Source organism: Chrysochloris asiatica, unplaced genomic scaffold, assembly GCF_000296735.1.
Source record: "Chrysochloris asiatica unplaced genomic scaffold, ChrAsi1.0 scaffold00002, whole genome shotgun sequence".
Lineage (NCBI taxonomy): Eukaryota > Metazoa > Chordata > Mammalia > Afrosoricida > Chrysochloridae > Chrysochloris > Chrysochloris asiatica.
In genome coordinates, this window is record NW_006408520.1 from 18,014,975 (window position 1) to 18,025,311 (window position 10,337).

The 10,337-nt window shown below is 40.5% G+C and overlaps 1 protein-coding gene across 1 annotated transcript in view; it reads left to right on the top strand.

Annotated features, from left to right (window-relative positions):
- Window positions 1–10,337, top strand: part of ABCA4 (ATP-binding cassette, sub-family A (ABC1), member 4) — a gene marked incomplete at its 5' end in the record, with an annotated part of 210,699 nt that overhangs the window by 104,190 nt on the left and 96,172 nt on the right. Inside the window, 2 exon segments of the mRNA XM_006831046.1 lie at window positions 933–1,137; window positions 5,809–5,874. Coding sequence (XP_006831109.1) covers window positions 933–1,137; window positions 5,809–5,874 — 271 coding nt within the window.

A 10,337-nucleotide genomic window follows, 5' to 3' on the forward strand; every position in this document is an offset into this window, starting at 1 on the left:
AGCTCAGAACTCCATCCTGTGGCCTCCAAACTACAGAGAGGCTTCTGAGCAGAGGAAATTCAAATAGTGAAACCCCTCAACTTTTGTACTTTCTGCCCATCCACAGCCATCCATAGAGATTTAATTGGGGAGCTACTGCTTCAGATTTCTATCTGCACGCCATTGATTTAGTTTACTTGTTTCCTACACAGAAAACAAAAGAAAATGACTGCCCCTCGTCTTGCCACAAGGAAAGGTCATCAGTGTAAGGTGAGATTTTTCTGGTCTCTTCGATAGATATCAGGAATCATGGAACCATCTCCTGCCTAAACCCTAGCCTGCCCTAGGAAACTGATGGCCTCTGTGCACTCTTCAATTGGGATTTTCCCTAAACATCTCATGTTGACATTTTTGTCCTGCCAAGCCCTATGTAATCTGAAGAAAGAAGTAGGAAAGAGGGAGAAGGGGAATATGACATCCTTTTGTCCTTGGATGTAGTCTGCTCTGTGGCATTTCTTTGTCTTCCCTATTATTACTCATCCTTGTTCCATTGAAGAGGTGAGAGGTAGCCTAGTGTGTATTGGGCAGAGGTCCCTGAGGCCTGAGAGACATTTCCAGAATTATCTTCCTATGGGAAGACTACTTTAACCTCTAGCGTAGTGGTTACGAATTGGGCTGCTAACCTCAAGGTTGGCAGTTCGAAACTACCAGCGGTTCCATGGGAGAAAGATGAGGCATTCTGCTCCCGTAAAGATTTACAGCCTCGGAAACTCTGTGCAGGGTTGCTATGAGTCGGAACCGACTCCACAGTACTTAACAATAACAACAAGGTGGGCTTATAATTGGATACAAAACCTCTTTTGGATTTTCTCCCTAACTGTGGGCTTCTTGGTGCTGTTGTGTTAAGTGAAGGAACCTCTGCTCATCTCCTGGCCCCTTTTGTCCCCCTGTAGAGCCTGCTGTCTCCTGTGGCATTTGGGTTTGGCACTAAGTACCTGGTTCACTTTGAAGAGCAAGGCCTGGGGCTATAGTGGAACAACATGGACAAAAGTCCTATGGAAGGTGATGAATTCAGTTTCCTGATGTCCATGAAGATGATGCTTTTGGATGCAGCTCTGTATGGCTTGTTTGCCTGGTACTTTGACTAGGTGTTTCCAGGTATGGGTCTCCCTCCATAGAGTAAAGGCAGTTGGGTCTTCAGATCCCTACGTCCACTGCTGTCCAGTTGGTTCTGACACACAGTCATTCATTCATTCTAACTTAAATTTTTATTATTTCTAAGCTCTTTATCTTCTCAGAAACATTTGAAACTTAAATCTAGGTGTTAAAACTCCATCAGCTAACCATGTTGACTCTATTTCAGAAATACATCCAGAATCTCAACCCTCATTAACTACTTCCACCATTGCCTTCCCAGTTCAAGACTCCATCTTCCACACTCACCTACCATACTGTATTCAGAAAGATCCTTTAATAATCTAGTTCAGATAACGTCAGCTCCTGTTAAAATCTTTCCAGTGATTTTTCATCTCAATCAGAGTAAAATCCAAGGTCTGAACCCTGGCCAGGTGGTGTTATGTGCCATGGCGTGGGCTCTGGTCTATGACATATTATGTTATTCTCGTCTCATACCCTAGTCTCCCATGCTTCTCTATTCCGGCCACACCAGCCTCCTTACTGTCCTTTAATGCACCAAGTACATTTCTTGCTCAGGGTCTTTGCATCTGCTGTCCTCAGAACCAGAAGCACGATCCCCTTTCCCCCTACAATCTGCAGACTGCTGTTGAACTCCTGTTCAAATGTCACCTTAACACAGGAATTTTTCCTAATCAAAAATATCTAAACATTATCCCTTCATAATTAGCATTCTTTCAGTGCTCTTTACCCCTTGCCCCACTGTATTTTTTAAACACTCCTTACCACCTGAAATGATACACCTTTATGTGTTTGTCTGTTGACAGTCTACACTCAAGAGAATTAAACAACATGAACACAGACACTGCTATTGGCTCATTGCTTAAAATAGTGCCTGATATTTCATGGACATTGAATAAATATTTAATTAATCATAGTTAAGAAACTCCTATGGAGTAGTTCTGCTCAATAACACAGGTCATCATCTTAAATCAGAATTGACTCAGAATGTTACAGCATGGAAAATCAGCTTCTGAATAAAATTGGATGTTTGCACAGTTTTATATATGTTTCACAGAAATTGATTTTCCATTCAAATTTCCCGTTTCTGGTAGTTAAGAAGTCTCTTCTCCACTTCAGTGGTCTCCAAGTCAGCCCCAAACCACCTTGCATTCTGGCAGTTGTGGACTGGTCTCTTTCCTGTAGTCAGCAGCAGGCAGGGAAGAGGAATGTTGGGCTTGATCCAGAGGGAAGGATGAATTCAAGTAATCAGATCAGCTCAACAACCCTGGTATAGGAGAAAGAATGAGAGACTGAGAGTCAGAAGGTCTGGATGTATAACTGTGTAACACACTTGACCTTGCTCAACCTCTCTTTCTTTTCTCTCTCTGGACAAGAGTAAGTCCACACATGCACAGGTTTATCCTACACAAAATGTGTCAAAATATGTCTCTGTGGTCAGGGGATGGCTACAGGCAAGTTCTCTCAGGAATACACTTATTCTCATTAGGGTGCTTTATTAAAAAATATATATGTATATATCCAGTCAAAACAGTGACTTCCAAGGGGATCTGTTGGACCAGGTCAATTCATGGCAAAGAAGTCAACTCAGAAGGTTCTGGTTGTTTTGTAATCTAAAGGAGTAATCTTCACATCAAGGATCAATCCTATCCCCTACACTGGATTGATAGGGACAGGCAACTTAGACATTGGCGACCTAAAATGGGGACGCTATAAAGGCACGAAGTGACTGGCTTACAAGTTTTCAAGAGGAAGTTTAGTTTCAAGAGGAACGTAGAATCCCCACTGAATAGTTTTCATATTGTCTGGTGAAAGGAGAGAGGGAGAAAATTCTTATGATTCAATAGTGAGTGATTGTTATCATGACTAATTGCAACTGTCACAACTGTAAAGGTAGAAGTTTTATAACAAAAAGGGGGGAGTAGTTAATCTTACATTCCAGGAACAGAGGACCCTAGCACCATCAAGGGAGAAGAGCATGAGTGGAATGTGGGACCCTATCCAGAGAAGCAGTGACACCGAGACAGAGGCAGAAATGAGGACATGGAAAGATAGAGCATCTGAGGACTCTAGACTCATAGAAAGAGAAAAGCTGTGTGCTGGCAGCCAGGAGGCAGGCTTACAGAATGTGCCCTTTGGTTGTTTAAATTATTAAATATTTCTAAGTGCTTTTGGGTACAGCAAAAATACAAAACAAAACAAAACTGGGAATAGAAGAAAAAAAAAAGAAAGAAAGATGTATCTGATAGATTTTCTCAAAGGACACAGAACAATTACAGGAGCTCTGGCAGTGTAGTGGTTATGAGTCAGGCTGCTAATCTCAAGGTTAGCACTTTGAAACTACCAGCCATTCCACATCAGAAAGATGAGACTTTCTGCTCCCTTAAAGATTTGCAGCCTTAGAAATCCTATGCAGGGATGAGTCAGAACCGACTCCACAGCACATCACCACCACCACCACCATAATGAAGATGGAGTCCTGGTGTGGCACTGTAGGATAGTAGGATAAGCTCAGAACCACAAAGTCAGTTTGAGCCACAAAGGTCGGCAGTTCTAACTCACCAGCTGCTCCTTGGAAACCCTATACTAGTTCACTATGAGTCAGAACAGGCTCAAAAGCACTTAACAACAACAAGATGATGAAGATAGCTGATGCACTTAGCAAAGTGCTTGGAACATGTTGTTGTTAAGTGGTATCCAGTCACAGCAATCCTGTATAGGATTCCTGGTATGGCACCATAGGATAAGCACTGGACTGAGAATCACAAGGTTGGCAGTTCAAACCCACCAACCATTCCTCAGAAGCCCTATACAGAGTCGCTATGAGTCTGAACCAACTCAACAGCACTTAGAAAGAAATTTTAAGAAAACTGACAATTATATTGATGAGAACAAGGCCAGGATAATTGCATGAAGAAATTTCATTTTTCATCATAACTCATTTTTTCTAGGATAACAAGGGCTCCACGAAACTTAACAGCAATAACAAGGGCTGTTCTATGAGAATTTCCTTAGGAAACCCTATCCCATCCATCCTACAACCCTGATCCTACATCCTCTGACTGAATGTTGCTCCCAAAACCCAAAGAACATTTAAAAGGAGCACAATTTGAGATTGTTGAGGGTGACAAAACTGCTGTTTTGATGTGGTGTAAATTGAAGAGTGCCAAAGAATAGAAACATTGCCTTCAGAAGTGTATAGACCTAAATGGAGGAGATGTCTAGAAACAAGAGTCACATTTTTATATCTGTGTTTAATAAAGTGTTCTACGACTTTGTAGCAATACTTTTTGACTTACTCTTGTAAGTGAGAATTACTAGTTGAATTGAAATTTCTAATTGTGCCCAATTCAAAAGATTTATTTTAAACAAAAGTTTTCACCTGTTCAACAACCATTTACTGAGCAGCACTGCATGTTGGGGGTTCAGCAGAACCAGGTTCTGGAAAGAGAGGGCATGGACAGAGTGCTCCAGATCTGCTTTTGAGAAACCTCTGACCTAGCAGTGGAGGAAGCCTTGAAACATGAGATGACTATTAAACAAGCAAAGACAATGTTCTCACAAAATCAACATATTTGCAAGGAATGAAACTTGCTAAGAGAACTGAACTATAAATTTTGGAATTTTGTACCCGTAGCGTAGTGCTTACAAACCGGGCTGCTAACCTCACGGTCGGCAGTTCGAAACTACCAGCCGTTCTGTGGGAAAAAGATGAGGCTTTCTGCTCCCATAAAGATTTACAGCCTCGGAAACCCTGTGCAGGGTCACTATGATTCAACTGACTCCACGGTACTTAACAACAACAACTCAGATGAAGTTAGTGAATGGGGGACAGGGGGACACTAAGAAAAGTGGTATTAAAACCTGGTTCCCTGACTTTGAATTCCTGAAACTCTGTTTAATGAACTGTGATCTTCAGTGGATTATTCAAGCTCTGCATGCCTCCGTTTCTTTGTCTGTAGAGTCATAATAATATTACCGATCTCCTAGCGTAGTGGTTACGAATCGGGCTATGAACCTCAAGGTCGGGCAGTTCGAAACTAGTAGCAGTTCCGCGCGAAAAAGATGAGGCGATCTACTCCCGTAAAGATTTACAGCCTCGGAAACCCTGTGCAGGGTCGCTATGGGTCGGAATCGCCTCGACAGCACTTAAACAAAGTTTTTCGAAGATTAAATTGTCTGGCACAGAGAAAGTATCCAACAAATATTAGTGATTAATAATTATGATTATCTGCTAAACTGTTGGAAAAGGATATAATTTAATTTTTATGATTTTTGGAATGGGGGAGTTGTCAACCAAGACCATTAATTAGACTTAGTATTGCTACTCTCCGCCCCCCGCAGAATATAACCTAGATAAAACCATTTTTGGAACAGAGTTTGTAGTACTGTTTTATGGTTTGTTATTGTTCAGTGCCATGGAGGCGATTCTGACCCACAGTGACCCTGATATAAGGTTTCCAAGGAGCAGCTGGTGAGCTTGAACCGCCTACCTACCAGCTCAAACGGCTTGGCAGTCTGGCGCCACACCAGGACTCCGTGTTATGGTTAATCAACTGTTTATGGTTACAATGTGATGTTCAGATAGATCAATTCAAGATCTTATAGAGCTTTGGTAAAGTGGGATAGGAAGACTACTTAGGCCTTTTCTCTTTCTTCCCTGAACATTTTTAGGGGATTATGGAAACCCACTTCCCTGGTACTTTCTTCTACAAGAATCCTACTGGCTGGACGGTGAAGGTGAGTTATTTAAAATCAAAAGCAAAATCTTAGTGTTTGAAACTGGCTTCTTGGGCTATGTGCGGGTTGTAGAAGAGGCCCTGTTTGTCATGGATATGATTTCTGATAAGTGAGCTGCCACCTGAGGGGCTCATAACTTTTTTGAGCCCACCTTTTGTGCTTCCTGAAAGACCCTGGACTAGAGCAAATAACCAAACCCTGGGCCCTATACAACTCCTCGTATGGCACTGTAGGATAAGCACTGAACTTCTAGCTGCAAGCTTGACAAGCACTGAAATGCTAGGGTCGGCAGTTCAAATCCACCAGCCGATCCTCGGAAACCCTATACAGTGTCACTATGACTTAGAACTGACTTGATGGCACTTAACAGAAATAACATACAAATACTTCCTGGTAGATTGTTGTTGTTGTTAAGTGTCATCGATTCCAACCCATAGCCACCGTATGTAGAGTTTCCGAGGAACAGCTGGTGAGCTCGAACCACTGATCTTGTGGATCAAACCGATTTGTAGTCCAGTGCATTAACCTATGGTGTCACACCAAATTAAATTACCCTAAAAGGAAGGCTGAACCACTGCAGGGCAAATGACTTTTGCAACTTCTCAGATTAAGGCAGAAATCCAAAGAATCATGAAGGATTTTTGCGTGCCTGATTTTTAAATTCTAGTGCCTGCTTTTTAAAATTCCTCTTTAACTTTTCAAAACATAAATTAATTAATTTTCCCAACATGATGGCGCATCCATAGATTGGGTGGGACTTTTCTGGGGTTGCTCTTTCTTGTGGTCCAGGGAGGAGAACTGGACAACTGGCCTGGGATGGATATTACATAGAATTTACCCAGGTGTCAGGGAAGGCTGGCATGTTGCTATGATGCCAAACAGGTTTCAGTGGAGCTTCCTGACTAAAACAGATTAGGGAAAAAGTCTTGGCATTCTACTTCTGGAAATCAGAAAAAGAAACCCCTATGGATTACAAAGGTTTGAGCCCCAAGTGACTGTGCTAATGACTCAGGATTGGTCAGCATTCTGTTGTGCTGTGCTTGGCATTTCATGAGTAGGGCAACTAACAACAATGAACTCTTACTACTGAGCAAGACAGGAAGCCCAGGGAGAGTTTCTAGAAGTGGAAAACCAGACTCTTTTGTGAGTTATGTAAAGAACTTTCAGAACTATGAATCTGGGGACTCCTTGGGAGCTAAGAAGTTTCAGAAGAAAAAAAAAAAAAAATCTTTCTAATTTGCTTTTCCTTCACCTACTTGCTCTTTATTTTATAGTATTGGAGCTGGGCCAGCATTTATTCTTTAAGTCCCAAGATAGATATCTGTTTTGTTTAGGGCAGGGGTGGAGAACCCTTTTTTCTGCCAAAATGTATAACATCATTCATGGGCCATACAAAATGATCAACTTAAAAATTAGCCTGGCTATATTTGGTCAAGCATTTAATTAACACCCCTAATGTGATTGCGTTGGCAGGGCCAGACTAACTGATTTCTGGGACCTTATATGGCCTGTGGGCCAGATGCTCCCCATGCCTGGCCTAGGGGGTTAGACCAGGGCATTTAAAGGCTTTTTTCTTTCTAATGGTTCAAACTATCATCACTTTGACAACTCAGCGTTTTTCTGTGATGTTAGTCTGTCTGTCTTCTCTGTCTAGTTTTAAATTTTCACTATCATAAATGTATAATCCCATCACTAGTAGGAATTTTCAACACAGGAATATGCTCCTAGAATGTTTCTAATATCAGTGAATGTTAGGACTTGTGCAATTTTCTTTCTCTACAATCACTGCAGACACTCTACCTATCAAAAAATATATATATATATCTTAGGACAAATGTCTTCCTTCAAAAGCTGAATCATATTCACACAGATAATCGGAAAGGTGTGTTTCCTTCCTTTCCCCATGTTCCCATTGGTAACCAGAGGTGAGACCCTGCTCTCCTGGTGTTCAGAGCCACATGGTTTGGAGCCACACCAGTGTGAGACAGGAGCTGATTGCTCCTCTATAGCACACCACTTTGGTGCATGGATTCAGGCAGTATCTGCTCTAGACCTACAGAACCACAGAGCTACCAAACCAGCATTTAAACAGTTACGCTGTCACCAGGTATTCTGTGGTCCTAACAGATACTGAAACCAGCTCCATTAAGGGTCTCCACGAACTACTTCTGGATTGAGTACCCTGAACATAGATAACTTCAAGGCCAATAAGAACTCCATGATCATATTCCTCCCATACCCACCTATGAGGTCCTTGGCTTGCAGAAACCCCCAGAGTTTTCTTAAAAAAAAAAACTGGAGAATGTTTGCTTTGGGTTTGGGATTTTTGTTTTTGTTTTTTTCCTTTTATTGTTTCATTGCTTTTGTTTAGTTATTCTTTCTCCATTTGCTACTCTTTCCATTCCCTTGAATATTATCCTTTCTATCTCTACCTTTGTTTTTCCTTTTGTTCTTCTTTTTCTCATTTCCTCTTTTCTTTTCCCCCATTCTAATCTTTCCTACCTACTCTCTACTCTTGCTTTTTAGGAGAGCCCTGGTTTTTCTAAGTGTTTTAAAATTTTCTTCCTTTTAATTCCTTTCTTATTTTTTCTCTTCTATAGCTCCATTCCCCTATCCCTTTTTTGTCTTTATTATATTCTTTTTTTCTGGTTACTGCATGTTTTTATTTATTTTTTATCATTAATATTTTCTCTTTTCATTGTAGGTTCCTTGAGTGTTGGTTTGTTTATTCTGTTTTGTTTTATTGTGTGGGAATGTGGGACAGGTTTTCTCTTTCCTACCCAACAGGAGACAGCAACCATGCCCATACAACCCAGCCACAGGCATACCCTCTGCAGCTCCATCCACTGGGCAAGAGCAAATACCACTCCTATACTACCTGATCCATGAGAGGCAGCAGCAGCCACACCAACCAAACCCACCCTAAACTGAGGTGCATGAACGGCAAATGGGCAGCAGTGCACACACTTTCATTCTTTAACAACACCCACAGGACACAGTTGGTGAGAGCCTAAGAATACATCAACACACAATAATCAATTAAATACAATTATGACAACCCCACAATGCCCCAGAGATAACAGATAATTTTAGCTAACATAAAGAAACAAGAGATAACAGCTCAAACAAATGACCAAGATGCAGAGACAGAAGACATTTCTAAGGAAGAAACGGTAATGGAACTAACTGAAAAATAATTCAAAACAATGCTTAGGTACCTTCAAAGGACAGACATAAAGATCAAGGAAACAAGAACAACTCAGACAAAAACTTTAGAAGAATTTAAGAAAGCACTACAAGAACAAACAGACAAAATAAATGCAATATTTGAAACAATACAAAACCTGCAATTAGAAATCCAGAAGATTTTTTAAATGTACAATACATTAAAGGATAAAAAGAAGAAGATTCGAAATAATGGAAGCCCAAATTAGTAAGTTTGAAGATAAATCTCTGCATATTAATATGCTAGGACAATCAGAAAAATGAATGAAAATAAAAAATTTAAAAAAAGAAAGCCTAAGAGTTATGTGGGATACCATAAAGTGGTACAGTTTAGGAGTCTTCAGAATTGTAGAACAAGAAGAGACAATCAAAAGCACATAGAAAATTGTCAAAGCATTGTTGGAAGAAAACATCCCTAACAACATGAAAGATGAGAAGATAAGCATACAAGAAGCTGAATGAACCCCAAACAGGATAGATCTCAAAAGAAAATCACCATAATCAAACTTTCCAAAACCAAAGACAAGTAAAGAATCCTGAGAGTAGCTCAGGAAAAACAAAAAGTTGGCTACAAAAAAGAACCAATGAGACAAAACTCTGATTTCTCAGCAGAAATCATGCAGGCAAGAAGGCAATGGAATGACATATACAAAACTCTGGGGGGGTGGGGGGGAAGGCAACCAAGAATTGTATATCCTGCCAAGATGTACCTCACATACGATAACAAAATCAGGACACATCCTGATAAACAGAAATTAAAGGAATTTGTAATGACCAGACCAACTTTATAAAAAAGTACTAAAGAGAACCAGCAACAGCAGACAACAACCTGAAATTACCACACATGACTATGCCACCCAAAACTCAATCCAGATATAGAAGCATTTAAGGTAAAATAAACCTACAAGATTGACTATAGGAAATCAGAGATATCAATTTATAAGGAAGTCAATTACAAAGATAAAAGAGGGAATAGTGTAGACACACAACTTCTAAATAGCTAGGAAATCATGTAGACTTCAAGATAAAATATACTATTTTAAGTAGAGAAAAATTTAATAAATTATAGGGTAACCCCCCAAAAAAACACACCTGCATAAAATAAAAAGAGAGGAGAACCAGAAAGATTTGGTAAACATTGTTGTTGTCAGGTGCCATCGAGTCGGAACCGACTCATAGCGACTCCATGCACAGCAGAACGAAACAATGTTCGATCCTGGGCCAACCTCACCACCGCT